The sequence below is a fragment of the Benincasa hispida genome, chromosome 1, assembly GCF_027475165.1.
Source record: "Benincasa hispida cultivar pf3 chromosome 1, pf3_genome.v1.1, whole genome shotgun sequence".
Lineage (NCBI taxonomy): Eukaryota > Viridiplantae > Streptophyta > Magnoliopsida > Cucurbitales > Cucurbitaceae > Benincasa > Benincasa hispida.
Window position 1 is genome coordinate 46,970,491 of NC_143478.1, and position 25,794 is coordinate 46,996,284.

Here is a 25,794-nt window from a genome sequence, read left to right on the forward strand (position 1 = left end):
TCATCATCATGTTCGCCATTTCTATACACAACTATTAGAACTGTCGCTGCTACGGCTCATATTCCTATTAGAAAAAACAATTGTTTAATTTTTCTTTTTTTTTTTTAATTTAGGTGAGAGAATATGAGAATTAAAGATTTTTATTGAGAAGAGCTTGGAGACAAAGAAAAAGGAGAGGGAAAGAAGAAAGATGAGAGAAATATTAAAAAATATATTTTTTTTCCAACTCATCTAATCAATTTTTTTTATTCAAAGTTAATGACTTTTTAATTGAGGGATTTTTTAAATCTATTTTTGAAAACTTAGGAGGCGTTTTATTTTAGTTTGGATTATAATAATATGTGTTTGAGGTGTAAACTATTTTAGTTTAGGAAGAAAATAAAAAAAAATAATTAATGTAAAATAATAAAAAGATAGTAAATAGTAAATACAGTAGTAAATGAAAGTTTTGAAATAATGTTAATGGTAGCTAATGGAAGGTTTTGAAATAGTTTTTATTTGATGATAACTTTTGTCCTAAACGGTCCCTTAGGGACTAAATTGGCTAATTCAAACATGAGAGGCTAGACACACCTATTTTTCAAAACTCAATGACCAAAAAGATATTTTTTTTCCTTAATTTAAAAAATTCTAATTTTCTAGTCATGAACTATTCAATATGTATCTAAACACCTTTTATCTAAAATGTTCAATGAACACATATTCCTAATATTTAAGACTTCGTTTGATAATCATTTTATTTATTTATTTTTTTAAAAAAATTAAGCCTATAAACCGTTACTTCTTCCAAATTTCTTCCGTAGTTATATTTTTTAACATTAGTTTAAAAAACCAAACCAAACTTTGAAAACTAAAAAAAAAAAAAAAAGTAACTTTTAGAAATTTGTTTTTATTTTTGGAATTGAGTTAAAAATTCAACAACTGTACTTGATAATATACAAATTCTTGTAAGAAATTGAGAGGAAATAGACTTAATTTTCAAAAACAAAATGGTTACAAAACGAGGCTTTAGGAATCTCGCTTATTCTGTATTACATTAATATAAACTCATTTTGGTTTTAATGCCAACAAAGTTCATCATATCAAAAACAACAGTTGCCAAACTGGACACATATTACAGGTAGAACTGCATGATTTTGTTGGTATTAAAAGAAAAAAGTACTCAGATGCCATAAAGCTCCTGCTCTGAAAAACTTGTGAAGGCAACCAAAGGTTTAGAGATCTTCTGTTCCATTGATTTCCTGTATATGAAATTTATCAAAACATTCAGCTCAGTGTATCCACAGCACAGAATCATGATCCTCAATAACAGATTTTAACTCTTTTTTTTTCTCTCTTACCTTGTTTTCAATTACAGCATTATCGGGTACCGCCAATTTTGTCCCTGGTTTAGCCGAGATAGTCACCTTCCCCTGTAAGTCATAGTTAGAAGTGATGATTTAATATGACATGAAAGTATGAATTAACAGTGTTCAAACTCTTGTGATATTTTTTAGACCTCAAATAACATGTATGAGAACACGCAAGCGAGTGAAGAAAGGGAAAGCCGTGTAAGGGGTAGTTACATGTCCGTGTGAGGCCCATAGATTTTGTTAGTTATCTACAAGGTTACAAACCGACATCTAAAAAGCCTAGAGATAAAATGGCAAAACTATTAGAATTGAATCAGTTCAGTTTGTTTAAAGTAAACTATTATTAGAATTCATACGAAACGGCTCCGTAAATCTATAGAAAAAAAAGATGAACAGATTCCTATCAAGATGTAAAAAAGCTTGTTTTTGGTTCGATCATAGCATCATCTGTCACCGCCCTTAAGCTATCGACAACGTGGCACGAACCGAAGGGTTAGTTTGATTTCTGAAGTATAAAATTGAAAATATTTAGTTTGGTTTCATTTGGTTACCACTACCCAAACCAACAAACTTGCATTCCTAATTATAGGGCCATTATGTTATATGGTATCTGCTAATTGGATAATAAAATCTAGGAAAGAGAAAGGGAAGGAAACCAGAAGATGGAAGAAGATTCATACTTTGAGAACGACACCAGCCCCGAAAGAAACATCGCCAACCACTTTAAGGCTATCGAGTTCAATGATGCTGGGGATTGACTTGAATCGGCTCAAGAAGTTACCAACCTGCGAAAGTAGGAAAAAGAAAACACTACAGTAACTAACCCATTCAATAAATTACATGCATTTAGGACACCAAGTCCACAGAAAAATATCCTGCCTTTTTGAATTCAGGCCCCAGTTCAATAGAAGGATTGGAAGGATCTTTTCTAGCCTTGTTGCGAAGGACAAAGCCATCAAATAAAGTATACAGATCAGACTGCAGAGAAAGGCAAACCATAATATTAGTTTATTAAGAAACACCAAGCCAATACAATAGCAGCCTGTGATGATGGATGAAATAACGAACCTGGACAAGAAGCAAATCTGAAGTTGCCTTGACAGGAAGAAATCGCGATCGTGGTACATTAATACCGATGGCATGATCGAAGAACTATTTGGAAAAAGATAGATAAGTACAAGGCATTAGAAATCCATGTATACAAACGTAGCACACACAAAATCAAGAAGAAAGCGTACCCTGATTGCTGCACCAGCTGCTGTTTCAAGCTGAAGAACTTTAATCCCATCAACTTCCTAGAATGATTACAGTACATGTATGTCAGTCCCTGACCATTTAGAAACAACACTAATGTAGTTCATTTCGATGGATCTATTGATATTGCATTTAATAGATTAGTGGATCTTACTAATTATCTTTTAACTACAAAAAATTAATCACCTAACTAAGAACCTATGGATTGATATGCAGACCAACATTATTTTAAAGATGCATGCATTGGCCCGCCATTACAAGGAACAGAAACTACCTTGGGATTTGGAATAATCTCCATCTTAAGTGCATTGGCTTCCACAAGCCTTTTAATTGCTTTCAAGTTCACCCACCTGAATCATACATTAGAAGTAGTTTATTAGCTAGGCATTCTCAGTGGTTGATAAATGTGTGTCAAAAACTCTCTAGAAACATGACTTACAAATTATTAGTGTTGAAAATTTTGAATTTCTGAATTGACTTGAATTCGTTGACCTGTACCAAACAAAGAACAATAAAAGTCATATTCTATAATATGAAAAGCACAGATAACCACTTGAAAAACACAAAGAGTTCTACCAACGTGAAATAACAAAATCATCACTAATATACTTACGTGTTCATCAGGGACTTGAGCAATTTCAAGTAGCTGCATCATAAGATGAAAAGAAGGTTACAAACGAAAATTATTTATTGTTTGCAGACCAACTGAACATGTGATGCATTGAAACAAAGACGATCGGGAAACTAAGGAAGCATAGGTGATGAATCACCCTATCAAGATACACTTTGTTAATATTCTGTAATATATACCTGAACCTTCCCTTCGTAAGAAATAAGAGTACCACCCTTCACATCAGCCAAAGTTTTGGGTGTCACCTACACGTAATCAATGATGAAAAATTTTATAAACACGAGAAACACTGAGAATAAGAAATGAATATGTAACAAACTATTTTTCACTCATGAAATGATTGAACTGGTTTCCGTACCTCCATGCAATACTCATTCTTGTTCCGAATCAAATGATTTAAGATTTCTATAATATATAGGGTCAAGGATAATGAAAGCCCAAGGAACTAATTTCATGTTATGTGTAGTAAGCAACAAGTACGGTAAGAAGTAAACTAGAGGCTTAAAAGAAACTAAGGCCTCTGAAAAATTAAATATGGATACGCAAGTCCACAACAGCACCTAAGTTGTCCGAGTTGGCAACAAAGACATATTCCTTACCCTGCACAAGAAACATGGAAAGTAAACTACAAGGACTCATCTGAGTAATAAATGTTCAGTGGATCATGTGCAAAGACCTGAGATATCAGGGCATCAAGTTTGCCACTGTTTTTCAAGGATGGGAAAACGTCACCATGTCCAGGAGGGTACCTTCACATCACATGTACACAAGTACGACGAAATTAAAATAAACACTAACAGTATTGTATAATTAATTATAAATTTTAATAGTCTTTTTATTTTATAACATTTAAAAAGAGGTGTGTGTATATATTCTTTTGTCAGACTCCCAATAAAAAAAAAAGGGTAAACGTAAGAAGGCATAAAAAATCTCCTCTATTTGTTGATCAATCAACATAGAAATAAAGACATGAAGCAAAAACGTACATATTGGCACCTCAGACCAAAATAAAAGTGGTTCTAGGCAAAAACACTATTAATTTTAATGAGAAAATGCCGAAGGAGACAAGTTGATAAACTGAGTACTTTTATCATACCATCCATCCTTGTCAGTGCGTCCTTTGCTAGGGAGTGGAAGATAGTCCTCAACAACCAAACGTGGATATTGGCTCTGTTTATAGTCCAGGGATAGGAAAGAGAAACACGTTATTCCAAAGAATAAAAAGAAGATATGAAAAAAGCCAACCTAGTTTATCTTGCACACACCTGATTGAAAGTATGAATCTCCACATTTGAACCTTTGTATTTTTCAATGATCTGATTTGAAGAAGCGTTAGTAAAGCACAAGATATTGAGGAAAACGTGGGTAATAAGCAGACCAATTCAAATACCTTTTGAGTATCATCATGAGTGTTAAATGAGTTCATCAGAAGTAAAGGAACGTTGCACCCATATTTGGAATTAAGGTTCTGTCAAAGTTGACAAGGATGGTTCTCAAAATCAAGTATAAAAACCAATATAAATAAAAGAGAGAATGTAAATAAATTCATGATAGAGAAAATAGGATGAGGAGTAAAACCTCTATTTGGATAACAATCAAGTCAAGAAATGTCAAACCATTCCGGACTTCAATGACTGACCTGCAGCACAGAAGATAAACAAGAACCGGTTAATATGTTTACAGTTTACCTACCTAAAGACCTCATGAAGAAGATTTAGATGGAAAACAAAATGAAACATTAATTTCTTCCCACAAAAAAAAAAAATTAACATTGTAATTAATAAGAAAAGCATAATTATAAAGGTCCCCCAGACCTCATGGTTTTAAAGCCAAAATTTTCAAGAAGAATATCAAGTCTCTCCTTAATCTTTGTACTTTCTTCAATTATTTTTAAGGTTAATTATATGTTTTAGTTCCTAATATTTGGGGTTTTTTCCCCAATTTAGTCTCTATGTTAAATTGGCTCATATTAAACTTGCATGACATGATACTTAGTTTATTCACAAAAATTTAGTGGATCAAAAATCATCTAAGAAACTTAGAAAGGAAAGTTTCTAACTCTTCCTTCCAATTTCTAAAAAACTGGTAGAAAATTTTTAGTTCTCTCCTTTGAATAATTCTCTTCCTTCAATTTCTAAACTTAGTGGATCCGCAAAAACTTAGAGGAAAAAGACCGTCCATGATATTTAATTTTCCAGAAAGTGCATTTAAAAAAGCGTTTGACATAAAAACACTTAGGCCATCTCTGATGATTATTTTTCTGCGACCGCCATAGACCAACTTCGGGCGACCGTTTTCTCGGCAACCGTTGCCACCCAACTGCCGATGACCATTTTTTGGTGACTGTCGTCAGCCAACTTCCAGTAACCGCTGCTGCCAACCTCCATCACCATTTTTCAGCAACCGGTGTCAGCCACCTCTGACCACCGCCTCCAGCGACTGTTTGCTGACGATCGTCGGTGGCCAACTTTTATATAAAAACATTTTTTAAAACAATTAAAAAAATAAGCTAATTAAAAAATATATATTTATTATAATTAACTAGTTAAATAAATTTCCAAATATAAAATAGAATTTGGTAATTTTAAAGTCACTTTTCGAACAAAAACATAATAATTCAAAATTACTTTTAAAAGTTTGGAAGCAAACATAAATTTAATTGTCAAAAAATCACATTTACAAAATCAATGGTACATAAATCTCTTCTTCTAAAATCACTACCAGCTATTACTCCCAAACAGACCCTTTACTCTCTTCCCCAAGTGGAGTAATGCAATTTTGGCGGTAGATTTCAGCCCTATGTGTTGACCTACATGTGTATAATGTCTTTGTAAACGTTCTGGCAGACCAACAGACCACTTTGAGGAAGTCCTGAAGGGTATAGGTTTCAAAGCTCAAGCAGACTACGTTATGGGACGCAAAAAAGTGATCCCGTGCTCGTATTGAAACTCAAAGTTTATTCCCTCAGCATGAACTTAATAGCAAAAATGACAAAATGAAACAAATCGATAATCAAATGCATGATAATAACTTCAGCACCGGCAGAAGATAATAAGAGGGGGGGAATGAAAGAAAATGGGTTGAAAGTGACATACTTAGGACCTGTGCAGCCCATTGTTGTCCCCAAACCTCCATTAAGCTTCAAAACGACAAGCTTGTCCAATAGTTTCTTGGTTTCAGCAGGATCTACGTTAAGAAAGATCTATATAAGCTTCTATTAAGAGAATATTACATGATCTTGAGAATATTACATGAACAAGATCTGTTCTATAGATTGTACAAGTGTGTCCTTGAGTTCTAAAAATTAAGAAAATATCACATGAATCCAAGATGTAGATAATGCCAAATAATGATAAACCCTTTGAGAAATGGAAAGAAGGATAAAAACAAAGGGATAAAAAGACCAAGTAGAGAATATTTTTCTAATTAATTAAAGAAGCCAAAAATAGTTGACGGTTGATGATACCATTAGGTACAGGTGCCAAGGAATCATAAGGAACCACTACTTCGTCTGTTGGAGTCTGGATCTTGCTCCATTCAACATGTTGTGCTTCCCCACTTCAACCAGAAATTCATAAGATCAAGAAGAAGAAATTAAATTTTCAGTTGTTACAATAGACAGTACCACACTTGCGATGAAATCCATTAATCAATCATTTTTAGAATTCCTTTTAATTCCGGATTGAGATTCAGCAAAATTCCGCATTGAAATCTCTTGATTCAAATGTGGGGAAGAACATCCCTCTAGCAGGTGCAAAAACCTCCAGAAGAACAGTAACTAAACATTTTGTAATCATAAACTAATATCACTAAAGAAAATCCCCATTCTCAAATCATATCAATCATGAATCTGAAAGCTCGACTAGATAATTAGACCTTCTTAGGTTCAAAAAAACAACCACATTCTCTCCCATTGCAAGGTAAACAAAACATATTAGATAGAAATTACCTGAGATAGCGGGAGACAAGGTTGATAAATCCAGATTTCTCATTCTCACTGCCAAAACCAAGAGAGAATCAGATCTAATAACCCAAACCCAAGTTCAACGAAAACCCATTACAGCACAAAAACATCATAAACAGAAATCAAAACCCACAACCCATTTCTCAAACAGATCCCACAGATCCAAATCACAACCAAAAACAGCCACAAATACAGAGATACACATGGGCTTAAATCCACATTCCCATACCTTATCTGGGTAAGACCAGAAACAGCAGCTTTAAGCTTGGAAAGCTTCTCAGTATCAGCAGGGCTAAGAGTAGCAGCAGAGGCCATGGTGTAACAACAAACAATGAATGCAAAGCGAGAGAGAAAAGTGTTGAAGAGGACGACTCAAGTGGGAAAACAAGGGATTTATATGACAAAACAGGAAGAATCCCCAAACTTCGAAGCAAAACGTGGTGCCAGATGGTCGGTTAGGGGAATTGGGGAGGGAGTGGCGAGTGAATGAGCGTTTTTGTGAAATTGAAGACAAGTGTATAGAACGGGTTAAATTCGGATTTGAGGCCGAATTATGCGGTGGGGTCTGAGAGAAGAGTGTGGTAGCGCCTGTTTTACGCCATTCATGGCCTTCTTTTCTCTTTTACGCCTGCGAATCTCTTTCCCATGTTAAGGAAAGGAACCAACTTTGAGCTGTTTCTACTATGGAACAATGAGAGAATGACACTATGATTCTCTATCATGTTTCATTGATCCAGTGAAACTTTGGTTCTATGACCAAAATTCATGTTTCTGTAATTACTCAGATTTGTAATGTAATCATGTTATAGAGTAAGTTTTGAATGTTGAAATTGGTAAAACTATGAGTTTTAACGTAAGATTTATCAGTTCATGTAATATTTTAGTCTCTAAATGTTGACACGTGACTATTTAATTTCTATAGTTTTAAAATTTTAAAAAACATTTAAAACAAAAGATAAAGTTGTTTGATATTAATAAGATGTGAATTCTCAATGAATTTAAGAACCCTTTAAACTAAATAAGGAGCAGAGTAAATTATGCTTCATCCTACTAAATTCCTTCCTCCAAACACTTCTTTTTGATTAATTTTATACTATGTGACATCTGGTTTGAATTTATAGAGGTTTTTTTTTGTACATGCAGATTAAAAAACTAATTTAGTGTGATATTATCACATAGTAGTTGATAATTTCACTTTGATAGATAAATTTCACGATAATTTCCAAATTGTCATAAAATGACTAAATTATTACGAAATTAAAAATAAAAGATGAAATCGCCCCACATCAAAATTCTTAAACTAAATTATTATTTCGGGGCAAAACTATTCAACTTATATGCTTCAGAATTTTTACAATGAGTCTCAACTTTGTTTTATGGACCTCCTATATTACATAGTCAACTTTCTTTTAGTATAATAATTGATGGACGGAAGATTGAATCTCACGTTTGATAATATATGTTGTTGTTATTATTATTATTTTTGTTAATAAAAGTTGAAAGTTAAATCAGTTTAAGTTAACCTTAATTAAAAGAAATCTTATATGAAACTTTCAGTCAATATTTTAAATGTCAAACAACTACGAAGAGAAATGAATTCATGCATGTTACTCTTTCATTAATGAAGATTTGAACCATCATTAATGAAAAATTATAATGGCAGGAATTGAATATGCAACGTTGTTAGAATAAATTTTAAAGATAGAAAAAAATAATTATTTTAAACTTACCCTTAAACTTAAAAAACAAATAAAAAAAATCACTAAAAAAAATACCCCTACCGCGCGTATATGAATAGAAACGGTTAATATCCTTTCACTTCTCTATTTTCCCTCCATTTTCTCCTCCTTCTTTAATGTTCTCTTAATTTAGAGAGTATATTAATGATTTTTGTTCCTATATTAGTTAAGGTTTTTTTTTTCCTTAAAGTTTTAAGGGTATTTTTAAAATTTCTGAAATTTAGGATTATTTTTACCCCAAAGAACTAGTCAATTCTATCCAAAATTAATTATAAGGATATTTTAAAACTATTTGTGAAAATTTAAGGAAAATATGAAACTTTTAAAAGTTGAATGATATTTTTTACTCCAAAATTTAGAGATATTTTCTATAGTTTAGTCTTTATTTTATAATATGTAAAGGTTAATTTGATAACAAAACATTTTTAAAAAATTGTAAAACATAACTTTATTTATTAGTGTGGATGTCAAATTTTGGCCAAGAGAAAGCGTACCTGAACTTTGCACACCATCAACGGTAAATGAACCTGCAAAATAAAGAAAAATTACCATGATGCCTAAGTCAATAAGAGAATATGAAATAGAAAATAACTTGGAAGTTTAAGTTACCTCATATGGAGTTATAATGATGTATGTATAGATTTCAATCCTTCTTCTATTCCTTATTTGATTAGGGTTTCTGGGCCGACTGTTCCTAGATTCTTTTAGAGTTGAAATCGTCCAGTCCAACATTGTTACCTAGTGCTTTTAGGGTTCCATCCTTTTTAGTTAAGTTTATGTTGGTCTCATCAACCTTGGGTTCTTATTGATGGGCTTGGTCTCAGCTTGACCGACGTCGATCAGACCATCTTTCTTTTGGATTGCTCTTCTTTCCTATTTTTACTGTTCGTTGATCATTTTACCCTTGATTCTAAAATCCATTCACAGTAAGATGTTTTTTTAAATCTCGAAAAGGAAAGGAATTTAAGGAAGGATAACATAGAATAATGAAAGTGGAGAAGGGGAAAGGGAAAAAAATGGGACCAAATAAGTAGATTCGAAGGTGGGGCAAAGAAGGGGAAAAGAAAAAGAAAAAGAGAAAGTGATTTATATGCTTTAAGATGACGCTAATAAAAAAATCATAAAAATCATTTCCACCGATTTTTTATCAGTTTAATTTTTTTTAAAATGATTTTTTATCAGTTTAATTTTTTTTTAAATGAAATAAAATGTGAGTTTTCGTTTTCAACTAGAATAATGAACAAGTGGGCAACGACCTCATGGAGAAGATGAGAATAAGAGATACTCAAAAGGTTCAAAAAAAAAAAAGAAACAACTCTTTTAGTCATTTAGTTTATTCTTTTCTAAAGAGTATGGGAATAAACGTTGGATATTCATAAGTTAAATTAGCATGCTATTAAATTTTCGTTGATATATCGATATTTTTATTGATACTTTCATATATCTATGAATTTGATATTGACGAAAAGAGTGAATTTACATTTGTATTTTATATTCATACAAAGTCAATAGAACATGTCAAAACAAGCATAGCTCAAAATTGAGTATGCTAATGACCACGATGCCTGTGTGATTTGAATCCAGTTACGCCCACTTGTACTTAAAAAATAATGGAACATAAAATAAGAAAAAAATGTTATTATTTGAATATAATATAAATAATAAACATGTTAACTTATTTTAAAATATTCATTTATTTATTTAAATATATTTCTATGAATTTTTTGCATTTATTATTAATAAAACTATTAACATTGATATTGTATCGATGTTTTCATAAAATTAAGATCCTTACATTTCCATTACATTAACATTTTAAACATTGATCATGAAATTTGAATGATAAATAATAGATTTGTTATTGGGAAGATTGTATTAACCTAAACTTGGTTGGTTGGATCAATTTTAATCTTTCAATTTCATCAATTTAAGTTTCAAAATTTCAATAATTAGACAACTTTACATTCATGGTTAAATTTTCTTTTCAATCAATATTAGAATGATTTTCCTTACAGGCTCAAAATTACATGTTACTCTATGAAAGGTGTTATTTGTTATTATAAAGATATTACCGACAAAATAACTAAACCATTTCATATTGAGCGACCACCATCATGGAAACTACTAACTCGACTCTAAAAGGTAAGATCTACACATAAACAAACAAACTCTTGTGTTCCCCTTATCTTTGGTGTCACTACCAGCAACAATAAGTGTGAGGAAGATCTAGTCAATGACTATCACGACAATTTTGTCGACTTCAAGTGTGAGAAGTTTGAGCTCGATCAAAATGCAGGCCAAAAGCAGAAAAAGAGGATGATGGATAAATCGACTCCCATGAATACAATGAACTAGTTGTAGCCGATCTTATTGGTTGCATCAAACGATTTTACAAAGGATGAAGGCGGCATTGGTGCTAAGGAAGGGGAAAGTGATTTTGGTAAGGGCAATTCTAAAATCAATTTGGCCACTGTGGAGAATGGAAGACAAATCAAGCTCTAATCATCCTTCGTAGGTGTTATTTTTAAGAACATTTTATCACCTACTTCAAACTCAAGTCTCTGTCTCCAACATCCATGTAACTTTTCTTTTGTTATGTATTTTGCATTTTGCTCTAATCTTCTGAATAGCCTCATTAGTAGTCTGCACTAATTGGGGTTCTAATAATTTTTGTTCCCCAACCTCATATCAATAAATGGGAGACCTAAAACTCTCTCTTTAAAGCACTTCCAATGGTGTCATGTCGATCATAGCTTGATAACTACTAGTGTATGCAAACTCCATAGGGTGCAAGTGAGAGTCCCAACTTCCTACCAAACCTAACACATAAGCATGTAACATGTGCACTAGAGTCCGATTCAACGCTTAGTCTAACCATCAGTTTGTTGATGAACGGTTGTATTGAATTCTAATTGAGTACCTAACACCTTCCCAAAAAAAAAGGTATAAAATGGGTGCCTCAAAAAGTATGACAACCTCTTCCATATATAACTATGAAACTTAAGATGTTGATAATCAACAATACTTTAATACGTTCACTCTGAGAACTGTGAGAATTGTCGTGAGCTTAAGAAGTCTTACTCACCAAAAACATGTATCTGAACTAGTAACCCATTGACAACACCTATGATTTATGTTCTTTATTTCTTCCTCCCTCTTTTATATTAATTTCTCATTCCCTTATTCTTCTTCATTTTCATACACACACAAAAAATGTAGAAATTGACAGATGGATTAAGGATGTTATTGAAGAAACTCATTTAAAGAGATCCTTGAGTAAAAGCGGATCATCCAAATTCCATTGATCATTGAAAACATAATTTACAGTAAACATACAATAGATATGCATTCAAAATAAATTACAGCATGCTATTTATAAGAAAAATGGTTTCAAGATACATTACCTTTGAATACCTTTTCTTTCACATATCCCTCGAACAATCACAAACCCAGTAACTTCTTGAAGACCTTCTTCAAGAAAACTCGAACCAAACAACCGGACACAACCACAAAGAGTCCTTGGTATTCTCGGATGAGAACTCAGGAGTGGTGAGCTCTGACTATTTTGGTTAGGAGGGATAAGATTTGGTAAAGGAAGTAGATTGAGGATTCTCTCAAGAACTCATAGAACTTTTCTACAACTCAATCGTTCAACAGCAAAATACAATCATTGAGCAAGAAGAGAAAACCACACTTTTCTTTTATTCCTTTTACCATAAAATTAATAATCACCCACTAAGGTGGTTGGAGAGAAAAATGAGAAAGTTATTATTCAATTAATAATAAAATAATATAAATAAATATGATAACTAACTTACTATATTATATTTATATTAAATTATATAATATATAACGTATAGTTTTAATATTGTATTACATACAGTATAAACTATAGTTTCTTTTCTCTATTTTATGGCATTTAATATAAATCATATTTATATTAAATTTAACAACTATGAATCATATTCATAGAAAATATATTTGAATCTCATTCAAATATTATTTCTCCCATTAAACTATAATGTATCAAATACATTATGATAATTATATCATATATAATTTAAAAAAAATTAATTATATCATATATAATTAAATCCCTCCTATTAATTGGAACAATTCAAATTAATCCAAAAATTGATTCTCAACTAAATCCTTTTAAGCTACCAAGGGGACCTTATGGACATGTAGCTTAAAGCTCCAACGGTACATGAATAATTAATTAAACTCTTTAATTACATTATTCACCATCCGTTAACTGTCGGACACTTCATTACAGATCGACAGTTGTACTCTTCGCACAACATATATATTTATGTATCCATTGGATATAACTAATCAACAGTACAGTGACCCTTCATAAATTGCTCGTAAGTACAGTTGGGCCAAATTACCGTTTTGCTCTTGTAGTTACATCTAACTTCTTAAGTACCACTGATCCCTCTAATGAATAATAGATCATAGTCCTACTATGATTAAACCCCTCTCGGGCCAAGGGAGGGCGTGACGCCACATTTGTTCAAGACCCGAAATCATACCTTAAGAGAGAAATTTATCTATTTACCTCTGCTTCGGGAAAGGAGTGAATTTCATCTTGTGTAGCTGTGTTCCCAACTCCCCAATCAGACGAATTCTGAAAATGGTAGGCTTGTTGAGTCGGCGATCTGGACACTCTCACCCATACAAATCAAAGAACCACCCTCATAGACAGGAGTTCACAACTCACTCAGGATTCAGGTCATGTTACCTATGGTCATCCTGGTGAAATGTAAGTCTTTATTATGAACGGTGTTATATAATGAGACTAAACATTTTGTGATCCGGTCTTATACAAACTCCTTTGTATAGAATATCCCCGCTTGCATGTCTAATATATGAATGATCAAAATCAGCTCATTTGTAGCACTTTACAACAATTGTAACACCTACAAAGCGGGGCATACTCGTAGTGTCACTAGGATAAGGTACGCAGTCTTATCCATATACTACAGACCATTTGAGTTATCACTTAAATATGATCCATCTGTATGTCTCCACATACATGTTTAAGTTATAATGATAACCTTGGATATTTGTTTATTAGTTTGTGGTTAATGTAACTAAAATTTCACATATATTTATAGAAAAAGTGAATAAAATATCATATATTATTAATCACATAAAGAGTATGTTCATACAATGTTTACGAACTATAGAACCCTACGAGATTTAGGACATCAATCCCAACAATCTCTCATTTGACATAAAGCTAGTAGGGTGTACAATGTAAACAAAATATAAAGTATACAAACAATAAACTAGGGCATAACACGCCCAGTACAATATCTCTCATTTGCCTAGTCCAATCATGGTCTGTCCCATAGACCCATACTCTACAGGCGGCCCTCAAACACTGTAGTCGTGAAGGTCTTCATAAACGAATCAATAACGTTATGCTCCGAAGCTATCTTCGTGACAATATACGTCCCCTCGATATACAATCTCTCGGATGAGATGATACTTCCGCTCTATGTGCTTGCCCCGCGTATAAATCCTAGGCTCTTGGGATAACATCAATATTATCACAATAAAATGTGATGGGCTTCGACATGTTTGAAATAACTTCCAGATCAGTCAAGAATTTTCTAAGCCAAACAACCTCCCTAACAGCTTCATAAGCCACTACGTACTCAGCCTCCATGGTGGAGTCAGCAATGCACCTCTTCTTGGTGCTTCGCCATACTACTGCCCATCCGTTAAGAGTGAACACTGATCCTAATGTGGATTTCTGAGAATCCCTATTGGTCTGAAAATCAAAGTTCGTATATCTTTTAAGAATAAAATCCTTAGAACCCTACACAAGCATGTAGTCCCTCATTCTCCGTACATACTTGAGGATGTTCTTAACGGTTGTCCAGTGATCTAATCCTAAATTAGATTGATATCTACTAACTATCCCCATAATCTAGTAGATATCAGGTCTAGTACACATCGCATACATCAAACTACCCACGGTAGATGCATAGGGGATCTGTCTCATATCCTTAACCTCTTGAGGTGTCTTAGGACACTATTCCTTAGACAATGTAACTCTGTGCCTGAAAGGCAATAAGTCTTTCTTGGAGTTCTGCATCGAATATTTGACAAGCATCTTGTCAATATACGACGCCTAAAACAGTGCTAGCATTTTGTTCTTTCGATCTTGAAAGATATGAATACCCAGAACAAACTGAGCCTCTCCCAAATCTTTCATTTGGAATTGGATCGCTAGCCAGTTCTTAACTGCAGTCAGTAAACCTACATCATTCCCAATAAGTAGGATATCATCTACATACAACACTAGAAAAACTACTAATTGTTGATAATCTTCTTGTAGACACAAGGTTCATCGACATTCTGATCAAAGCCATAAGATTTGATCACAGTATTAAACGTTATGTTCCAAGATCGAAATGCTTGTTTCAGTCCATAAATAGACCGATTAAGCTTGCAGACCTTTTGCTCTTGACCTTGGATTATGAATCCCTCGAGCTGCACCATATAAATGGTCTCCTCAAGATTGTCATTCAGAAAAGCAGTCTTGACATCCATTTGCTATATCTCATAGTCATAATATGAGGCAATGGATAGAAGGATCCGGATAGACTTCAGCATGGCAACAGGCGAGAAAGTCTCCTCATAGTCGACTCTCTCTACCTGGGTATAACCCTTTGCCACCAGTCTAGCCTTGAAGGTTTGCACTTTCCCATCAGCATCTTGTTTCCTCTTGTAAATCCATTTACAACTTATAGGTGTAATACCATCAGGTTGACCTATAAGATCTCATACTGAATTGAAGTACATAGACTCCATTTCGAGATCCATGGCTTTGATCCATTCATCTCTGTCAACATACTCCATTACCTTATTGTAAGACAATGGATCCTCAACTTCGCCATCAGCTACCATAACTAGGATTTCAGTTAAACTCATACAACGGATGGGTTCGCAACCCTTCCACTACGTCGAGATTCCCTCAACACTTGAGGTGTATTTTACCTACTAGATGAACCTACTTTAACAATTCTTGTTGAGGTACTAGGCTCTTCAACAACTCTTGTTGAAGATTCAGTAGTTTCTTTGGAAATCTCATTCAACACGACTTTACTTCTGAGTCTGTGCTCCCTTATGTGGTCTTCTTCAAGAAAAGTAGCACTTGTCGACACAAATACTTTGTTTTCTTTATGATCAAAGAAATAACCACCTCTTGTTCCCTTAGGGTAGCCTACAAATAGGCATAACCTTGAAAGTTATTCCAATTTCTTAGGATTGGCCTCAAGCACATGTGTTGGGCAACCTCATATTCTGAAATGACGTAAACTAGCTTTACGACCATTCCATAACTCCAAAGGTGTTTTGGCAACACACTTAGAGGGAACGCAATTCAGGATATACGTTGCAGTTTCCACTGCATAACCCCAAAATGAGTCAGGTAAGGAAGCGTAACTCATCACAGACCGAACCATGTCCAATAGGGTTCGATTTCTCCTTTCTGATACACCATTTTGCTAAGGTGTACCAGGTGCTGAGAGTTGGGAGACAATTCCATGTTCTATCATATAATTCTGGAATGTTAAATCCATAAACTCTCCACCTCGATTAGATCGAAATGTTTTAATCGTTCTATTTAATGCATTTTCAACTTTAGCCTTGAATTCTTTGAACTTTTCAAAAGATTCAGACTTATATTATGTTAAATAAACGTACCCATATCTTGAATAATCATCAATAAAAGTGATGAAATATTCATAACCTCCCTTAGCTCTTACATTCATCGAACCACAAAGGTCTGAATGCACTAGCTCTAGAGGTTCTTTGGCCCTATGACATTTTCCAGTAAAAGACCTTTTAGTCATCTACTAACGCACAGGTAAAGAATTTTTTTTCTAACTCGCTTAGAAGTTCGTTCTTCACCAACCTTTCGATTCTATTGAGATTAATGTATCCTAGTCTTAGGTGTCAAAGTTGGGCATTTTCCTTATAAGAAATTCTAGGTCTTTTATGTTGAGTTACAACAGTTTTAAACATCTCTATGTTATGAAGGGCATTTGTTGCTAACAGCCTTAGCACATACAAATTGTTTTCCAGTTTAGCAGAACATATATCAACACCATTATTTGTAATAAACACCTTATTAAAAGAAAAGTTGAATTGATAATCATGTTCCAAAAGACACTTTACAGAAACTAAGTTCCTTTTTAAATTAAGAACAACATACATTATTCAGAATGAGAAATTTGTTCTGTAAAGTTAACCGGAGACCTTCCACTGCCACAACTAAGACAACGTGTCCGGTTCCAACTCGCATCGTCATCTCAACAGAATCAAGTTGCCGCAAGGAAATAATTCCCTGAAATGAAGAACAAACATAATTATTGGCCCCAGAGTCAATAATCTAGGCAGAATCATCATTCTCCATTAAACAAGTTTCCAAGACAAGCAGATCACATTTACCTTGTTTGGCCTTCTTCTTTTCTGCTAAATATCTGGGGCAGTTCCTCTTCAAGTGTCCATCCTGGTTGCAATGAAAATATTTTCCCTTGTCTACCCTTTGGAGCAACAACTCTTGGGTTAGCAACAGTCTTCCCCTTTCCACCCTTTTTCTTATTCCACTTTTTGGTGCCAAAGAAGAAGGTACAAACTTAGTTTCGGAGGTCGAACCTTTATGGAACTTTTTAGATGATGAAGCAACATTTGCTTCACCTTTCTTCTCCTTGCTTTTTAACAAGGATTGGAAAGTTTGCAATTCATTGAGTAGGGTAGTCAGATTGTAGTCAATCCTATTCAAAATAACATTGTTATGAAAGTGAAGGAAACTTTTAGGTAAAGATTCCAATATGATGCTAATCTGGCTGGCCTCATCGATGCTTGACCCGTTCATCTCTGCCACATTGAAGTGGATCATCATGTTGAGAACGTGTTCTCGAACAGATGCCCCTTCTTGCATACGGGCATTGAAGATGTACTTGAGAGTGTCGTGTCTGAGTTGTGCGGACGGTTGTCCAAACATTCCCCCTAAAGACTCCATGATCTCACAGGTTGTGAGCATGGGCTCATGCTTCTTGGCCAAGACTTCCTTAAGGCTTGCCAAGATATACGCTCAGGCCTTCTCGTTTGTCCTTGTCCAATGCTCATATGCTTCTCGAACGTTTCGAGGAGCAATAGGAGGCGGAATGGGAGGACACTCCTCCATCAGGACAAAACGCAGGTCATCGATGATTAAAATTGTGTTTATCATGTTTTTTAACTAGCGTAGTTCTCGCCAGTTAATTTATCGATGGTAAGCAAACTAAGTGTAACGGTAGCTATTTTAAATCGATGAAAAAGAACAAACTTAATTTAGTCTACTTGCATTAAACCACTTTTAGAAAACCAATCAAGTTTTAGAAAAATAGTCTAGTGTACCCTAAGTGACATCTATTTTACAATGATGCTTTCAGTGAGGCAGGACAAAAGTCGCCATAGGGTGATCAAGTGCCCCTTCACTGAAATGAAACATTCTCAACTATTAGATAGAAACAATTCCTTGTAACTAAAAATAATAGTCATCATTGTTCGGTCAAGAATTTGTTAACATCCTTAACAATTTTGTATAAGTGTAACCCCTCATTTTAGGTTCTAGAGTCCCACCCCAATAAGCCAACCTTAGGGAAAAGTCGATTGGAACAAGAGACTAAAGCAACCTTATCCATTTCTGAAGATCAAATCAAGCGTCATGCAATACTACCATCCTTTAGGGGGACACCCACAACGCCTCGAGGCGATGCATGAAACTTTATCCAACCTAATGAGAGAGATTAAGGGTTATGTTGTCACACGTCCTGCTCCCACTTACTATAAACACTCTCTCCATTCACCTTGGTATTGATCTACCCAAATGCCACCCGTAGAAGGACACCCATGATGCCTCAAGGCCGATAGTAGATCTCACGGTGTGAAATTTTAGGGAGAAATGTGTAGAGGTAAAACGAAGTATCATATACCCCATTTTCCTCCCACTAAGTGTTCTACCTGGGGTTAATTAACTTAGAAAATCCGACTACTGATTTTATATAAGTGTTTGTTTAATTTTCTCAAACAACTCTTGTCTTTGATGATTAAACAACTTTAATTTAAGTCTTATTAAACTCTTTAACCGACTTTCATCAAACTTGCAGGCATGTAACAAATCTATCTAATTCACCTTTCCAGGTAGGTTCCTAGATAGGGGTGCAACGCTTCCATCAAGTACCTCAGCCTAGCTAGAACCAACCTTAGACAAAAGGACCCTTATAGATACATTTGTTACATATTTAATCTTTTTAGGAATCAATTTAATTCTATTAAACCGATATAAAAGATTAAACTTAGATTTCTAATCTCATTAGAAACGTGATCTTAGGTCTATCTTAATCAAATTTTAAAACAATTTAAAAAAATGATTATAGCCTAAGGTTTGCATGCAACTCTTTATTATTGATTTTAATTCTAATTTCATTTATTATAACAATTATAAGTAAATGAAACAATTAAAACCAATCATTACATGAAAGACATATATAAGTTAATTATAATATTTATAATTTACCTAAGGTAATGTCATGCTTCATGCAATGTTCATTTATTACTAATATATAACTTTTGTAAAACTAAGTAATGAACCATGCTATGGTATACATTCCATACAACCATTCAACCTTATATTATAACACTTATGATATAAATGATGCATGGATATGCTATAATGCATGCATACATATACTATAACTCTTATATTATATGATACATAAGCATGCTTTATGTAATTAAAATCATGCATACTAATATATTATAACACTTATAATATAAAATGATGCATGAAAATAAATGCATAACCTATGGTGGGTTTTAAAACTATATGACATACATTATGGCATATAATAAAAAACATACATCACATGTATATTTATAATAAAAGTTGATGGATCGGGATAGAACATCTCCAAAACAGAAATGAAAAGGCTAACTATTACAAATTTGAGTCCATCGGTTCAGAACAAGTGAACCGGGTCTTGAACCGCTCGCCTCAAACCGCTCCACAAAGAACCCTTACAGTTGATCGTGTAGCAAACACCCCATCCTTGAGCAACGAGGCATCGAGTATATACGATCGTTTATATCCGATCGCGTAGTTATGACGATGCGATGAGCATGAAAGTCTACGCGATCGTGTAGTAATCATCCATGTGTCGAGTATCATATACTATGCGATCATGTAGCTAATGACTATGCGATGAGCATGATATTCTACACGATCGTATATTGTGCGATCGTCCACCAAGCGAGCACTTACGTGATCATGCAGCCAACGCAATACGATTGTGTAGCAAACTCTACACGATCATGTAGCATTAGTTATGTGATCGTTTAGCAAATGTTATACGATCACGTAGTAAACTCTACACGATCGCATAACAAAAGCTATCCGATCGTTTAGCTCTAGCTACACGACATGGTAACCTTTGTTTCATCTTCTCCATCAAAACATATTGCAATCCTTCTTCTAAAGCCTCACGAGTGACTAAAAAACTTAACAAATACATAGTTGATTGCAATATATTGCCCAAAAATGTAGGGGGCCTTATAAAACAACTTTGTAAAAATAAAGAAAGCCTTAAAACTGAGACTTCTATCCCGTAAACATCCATCAACAAATCATCCACAAACGTTTATCATATAAACGCAATACAGATTATAGAACCCACCAGTACTGTAAATGATTCAATACAAGAATGGAATTTGGAATCAGAAACCAACAACTTGGCTCTGATACCAATTGAAAGAATTTGTTTGAAGAGAGAGCGGAAGCGGATCGTCCAAATTCCATTAATTATTGAAAACATAATTTACAGTAAACATACAATAGATAAGCATTCAAAATAAATTACAGCATGCTATTTACAAGAAAAATGGTTTTAAGATACATTACCTTTGAAGACCTTTTCCTTCACGTATCCCTCGAACAATCACAAATTGAGCAACTTCTTGAAGACCTTCTTCAAGAAAACTCGAACCAAACAACCGGATACAACCACAAAGAGTCCTTAGTATTCTCGAGGTGGGAATCCAGGAGTGGTGGGCTCTGACTATTTTGGTAAGAAGGGATAGGATTTGGTGGAGGAAGTAGATTGAGGATTCTCTCAAAAACTCACGGAACTTTTCTACAACTCAATCATTCAACGGAAAAATGCAATCATTGAGCGAGAAGAGAAAACCACACTTTTCTTTTACTCATTTTTACCATAAAATTAATAACCACCCACTAAGGTGGTTGGGGAGAAAAAATGGGGAAGTTATTATTCAAATAATAATAAAACAATATAAATAAATATGATAACTAACTTATCATATTATATTTATATTAAATTATATATTATATCAAAAATAACATATAACATATAACCTATAATTTTAATATTGTATCACATACAATATAGACTATAGTTTCTTTTCTCTATTTTATGGCATTTAATATAAATTATATTTATATTAAATTTAACAACTACGAATCACATTCATAGAAAGTATATTTGAATCTCATTCAAATATTTATTTCTTCCCATTAAACTATAATGTATCAAATACATTATGACAATTATATCATATATAATTAAAACAATTTAATTATATCATATATAATTAAATCCATTTTATTAATTTGAACAATTCAAATTAACCAAAAAAACTGATTCTCAACTAAATCCTTTTGAGCTGCCAAAGGAATATTATGGACCTGTAGCTTGAAGCTCCAATGGTACATGAATAATTAATTAAACTCTTTAATTACATTATTCACCATCTGTTAGCTGTCGGGCACTCCACTAAAGACCGATAGCTGCACTCTTCGCATTATAGATATATTTCTATGTCCATTGGATATAACCAATCAACAGTACGATGACCCTTCACAGATTGCATGTAAGTACAACTGGACCAAATTACCGTTTTCCCCTTGTAGTTACATCTAACTTCTTGAGTATCACTTATCCTTCTAATGAACAATAGATCATAGTTCTATTATGATTAAACCCCTCTCGAACTAGGAGAGAGTGTGGCTCCACATTGTTCAAGACCCGGAATCAGACCTTAAGGAGCAATTTATCTACTTACCCCTGCTTCAGGAAGAAGTGAATTTCATCTTGTGTAGCTGTATTCCCAGTTCCCCAATCAGACGAATCCCGAAAATGGTAGGTTTGTTGAGTCGGCGATTTGGCCACTCTCACCCATACAAATCAAAGGACCAACCTTATAGGCAGGAGTTCACAACTCACTCAGGATTCAGGTCATGTTATCTATGGTCATCTTGGTGAAATATAAGTCTCTATTATGAACGGTGTTATATAATGAGACTAAACATTTTGTGGTTCGGTCTTATACAAACTTCTTTGTATAGAATATCCCCGCTGACATGTCTAATACATGAATGATCAGAATCAGATCATTTATAGCACTTTACAACGATTGTAACAACTACAAAGCGAATCATACTCGTAGTGTCACCAGGGTAAGGTACCAGCCTTATCCATATACTATAGACCATTAGGGTTATCACTTAAACATGATCCACATGTATGTTTCCATATACATGTTTAAGTTACAATGATAACCTTGAATGTTTGTTTATTGGTTTGTGGTTAATGCAACTAAAAGATCACATATTTTATAGACAAAGTGAATAAAATATCATATATTATTAATTACATAAAGAGTTTGTTCCAAACTTTCAAACTTTATTTTTTAAAGTTAGATTTTAGAACCAAACTTTCAAACCCTACCATCGAAACATAGTCATTTGTAAATCTCATGTTTTAGAACCCCTTTAATAAGTCTCTAAGCATTTGATTCTCAGGCTTTTGATTTCGAACTTACACTCTAAATACCTCATAAAAATATTTTTAAAACCTTTAAAAAATCATGAATATTTTTTACACAAAGTTCACTCCCATATCCACAATTGTTGGAACTAAATAAAAAGTTAGATTTGATTTTAAGTGGGAAAACCCCCTATATAACCCCCTCTTACTCACGCGAGACTCATGCCCTAGACATGATTGTGATAACAAATTAGACACACATTCCTTGCTCTTTCCTTCTTCTCTTTGCCCTTTTTCTTTCTTCTAACTCTCCCTTTCAACATCTCATATATATCTTACGACAATGTTTGTTCTCCAACACACCTCCGTTGGGCGCTCTCGTCTCTTCTTCACTCCACACCCCCACATTCCAACTCCAAGTATTTTCTCTTTCCCTTTTTTTTTTCTTTCTGATTTTTCTCCTTCAATTAGATTCTTCTTAGTTCAACAACCTAGATTTCTGTTGTTTTATGTGTTTTTATCGATTATATGTTTCTGTTCTTCCATATGTTGTTTCGACGGATTCAATTGATAGATTATACATTAGCTTTTCTTTCCCCTCTCCTTTGTCAGTTTTCGCCTTCACGTACGTTCTTGCTAGTTGAACAACCCAGATATCTATTGTTTTATATGTTTTTTCAATTAAATATTTCTGGTATTTAGTATTTGTTTCCCGATTAAACTGATAGATTACATGTTTCTTGTTTTCTAATCTTTCCTCGCCATTTTATTAACACCCATGTTGTGTTTTTTTGTTGGAGGTATTCTTTCATTTTTCATGAATGAAAGTTGTTGTTTTCATTATTAAAAGAACCACCTATGTCGCTATCTTACTTGAACTAGGCCTTTACCTCTATTCTTTTTAATAGAAATGGCGAGATTTCTTTCTCTTACATTTGTTGCGATTATGTGGACTGATGAGGTTTTTTTCTATATGAGGAGCTCTGCTTGATTGGGGATTTATGCGTCCGTTTGGTAACTATTTCGTTTTTTATTTTTGGTTTTTGAAAATTATGTCGATTGTCTTCTCTTTCTTACGATTATTTGCAACTTTATTAAGTACAATCATTAAATTTTTAGCAAAATTTCAAAAACAAAATCAAATTTTAAAAAGTTACTTATTTTTTTTAGTTTTCATAATTTAGCTTGGTTTTTTAAACTATTGATAAAAAGTTGATAACAGAGGAAGAAATTTGGAGGTAGAAGTAGTGTCTATAGCTTAATTTTCAAAATACAAAAACAAAAAATCAAATGGTTACGGGCCTAAACTATAGATATTTGAGTATTTGGTTCAATACATATATATCTTCAAGAAAGTTGTAGATAGGAATGAAATTAAGGGTTTCTTTTTCAATTTAATAAATCTAGGCTTCATTGACAGGCATCTTGGTGCTTCACATCAAGCAATCAAAACAGAATGAGAGTTGGAAATGTGTGTACGAATATTTGGGTTATACTTAATCAGATTTTTGAACGTGTAATTAGTTTATTTAGGAGATGCACATTCGTTGTTCTATCTATGGGTTCAATTCCTGTTCATGTTGCTTTCATAATGGATGGGAATAGGAGATTTGCAAAGAAAAGAAAGTTGGCAGAAGGGGCTGGCCATAGGATTGGGTATTTGGCTTTGACATTCATGCTCAAGTATTGCTATGAATTGGGTGTGAAGTATGTAACTGTTTATGCCTTCAGCATCGATAATTTTAGAAGAAGTCCTGAAGAAGTTCAAAGTGTGATGGATCTGATGTTGGAAAAAGTTGAATTGCTGATTAGAGAAGAAAGCCTTGTGAATCAATATGGAGTTAGACTTCACTTTTTAGGAAACTTAAATCTATTGAGTGAACCTGTCAGGAAAGCAGTTCAAAGAGCTATGGAAGCCACTAGAAACAATAACAGAGCAGACCTTGCTATCTGTGTTGCTTACACTTCCACTGATGAAATTGTTCATGCTGTTGAAAGGTCTTGTGAAGAGAAATGGAATGAGATGAATTCAAAAAGTGCAAGTGGAGTAGGATATGGTTTAAGCAAATTAGGTGTGGCTAAAAATGGTGAGAACTCCATAACATTAGCCGATGTCGAGAAGCATATGTATACCGGAGTTGCTCCCGACCCTGATATGTTAATTCGCACATCTGGAGAGGCCCGCTTGAGCAATTTCCTTCTATGGCAGACCTCTTTATGTTATTTGTATTCTCCTTCTGTTCTTTGGCCAGAAATAAATTTTTGGCATTTTTTGTGGGCAATGTTGAATTTTCAAAGAAACAATCATCATTTGGTAAAGAAAAGGAAACAATTATAATCTCCATTCCTAGTTTTCTCAAGGAAATAGATTTGATGATTATTGTTATGGAGGTTCATGTTTTGTTTTCCCTTAATATTATTGGGTAAGTTAATGTAACTCTATTATCTTCTCTTGGAACACCTCTTATGTATGTTGTATACAAGTTATAATAATAGTACAACTTTTTTGCCGCTTATTGTTATGTTGGTTTTGCTTGAACAAACAGAACAATGTCTCAATAACAGGCATTCTATATTAGAATTTATATGAAGTGAGAATCAGGGTTCATTTTTTGTCTTAAGTTTCCTAATTTCAACATTTTTATCCAACTACTTGAGTTAAGTTTATATGCTTACATGCTTACGTTTCTCAATTGGAAGAACTATGGCAACACTTTATATATACCATAATTAACTTGTTTCCTAAATGTGTTCATGTTGCGAAAACGTCAATTAAAGAACACAAAAAGGACGTAGAGATAGGGAAGACTAACACACAGATATATGTGGTAATGGCACCGCACCTCTAGGGTTAAAGAGTTTATATAGTGCACTACTCTAAATCCTAAAGTCATAATCCCTCGTACTTGGTTGTTTGAAGTGTCAGCAAATAGATTCAAAGTATTTCAATTGTTCATTTATTTGGTTGCACCTATTTATGGTTTTTTTTATACCTCTTCTATTTCCT

The 25,794-nt window shown here is 33.7% G+C and overlaps 2 protein-coding genes and 1 non-coding gene across 6 annotated transcripts; 1 reads left to right on the forward strand and 2 right to left on the reverse strand.

Moving 5' to 3' along the window:
• Positions 1-1,007: 1,007 nt before the first annotated feature.
• Positions 1,008-8,285, reverse strand: UGP2 (UDP-glucose pyrophosphorylase 2). Its single transcript, XM_039049786.2, has 21 exons — positions 7,431-8,285; positions 7,187-7,234; positions 6,704-6,795; positions 6,333-6,423; positions 4,816-4,876; positions 4,628-4,705; positions 4,503-4,553; positions 4,334-4,407; positions 3,914-3,986; positions 3,780-3,837; positions 3,596-3,642; positions 3,417-3,482; positions 3,220-3,252; positions 3,046-3,098; positions 2,881-2,956; positions 2,591-2,647; positions 2,421-2,504; positions 2,232-2,330; positions 2,033-2,137; positions 1,341-1,412; positions 1,008-1,241 (listed from the first exon to the last, which is right to left on the reverse strand). Exons 1-21 carry the CDS (start codon positions 7,514-7,516, stop codon positions 1,215-1,217), a joined length of 1,431 nt encoding a protein of 476 aa, XP_038905714.1. The 5' UTR covers positions 7,517-8,285; the 3' UTR covers positions 1,008-1,214.
• LOC120070437 (small nucleolar RNA snoR2/U65) lies at positions 1,695-1,839 on the reverse strand. The gene has a single exon (XR_005479933.1). It is a non-coding gene; the product is annotated as a small nucleolar RNA snoR2/U65 (small nucleolar RNA).
• A 14,726-nt stretch (positions 8,286-23,011) lies between the features above and the next one.
• LOC120070226 (dehydrodolichyl diphosphate synthase CPT3-like) lies at positions 23,012-25,303 on the forward strand. Of its 4 annotated transcripts, none has more exons than XM_039022108.2 (3): positions 23,017-23,206; positions 23,766-23,801; positions 24,208-25,303. In XM_039022108.2, exon 3 carries the CDS (start codon positions 24,244-24,246, stop codon positions 25,123-25,125), a length of 882 nt encoding a protein of 293 aa, XP_038878036.1. In that variant the 5' UTR covers positions 23,017-23,206; positions 23,766-23,801; positions 24,208-24,243; the 3' UTR covers positions 25,126-25,303. The 4 variants fall into 4 exon arrangements, with proteins under 4 accessions (XP_038878033.1, XP_038878036.1, XP_038878035.1 ...); XM_039022107.2 differs by having other exon boundaries at positions 23,769-23,801; XM_039022105.2 differs by lacking the exon at positions 23,766-23,801 and having other exon boundaries at positions 23,012-23,206.
• Positions 25,304-25,794: the final 491 nt, after the last annotated feature.

Bases quoted from the DNA above. Each gene is read 5' to 3' on its own strand.
- UGP2 (XM_039049786.2), bottom strand. From the start codon at position 7,516: ATGGCCTCTGCTGCTACTCTTAGCCCTGCTGATACTGAGAAGCTTTCC. The intron at 3,643-3,779 runs GTATCCATATTT...TATATATTATAG, and splicing joins AGGTGCTGTTGTGGACTTGC to AAATCTTAAATCATTTGATT. The intron at 2,138-2,231 runs GCAGGATATTTT...CTACTTTCGCAG, and splicing joins TGGGGCCTGAATTCAAAAAG to GTTGGTAACTTCTTGAGCCG.
- LOC120070226 (XM_039022105.2), top strand. From the start codon at position 24,244: ATGAGAGTTGGAAATGTGTGTACGAATATTTGGGTTATACTTAATCAG.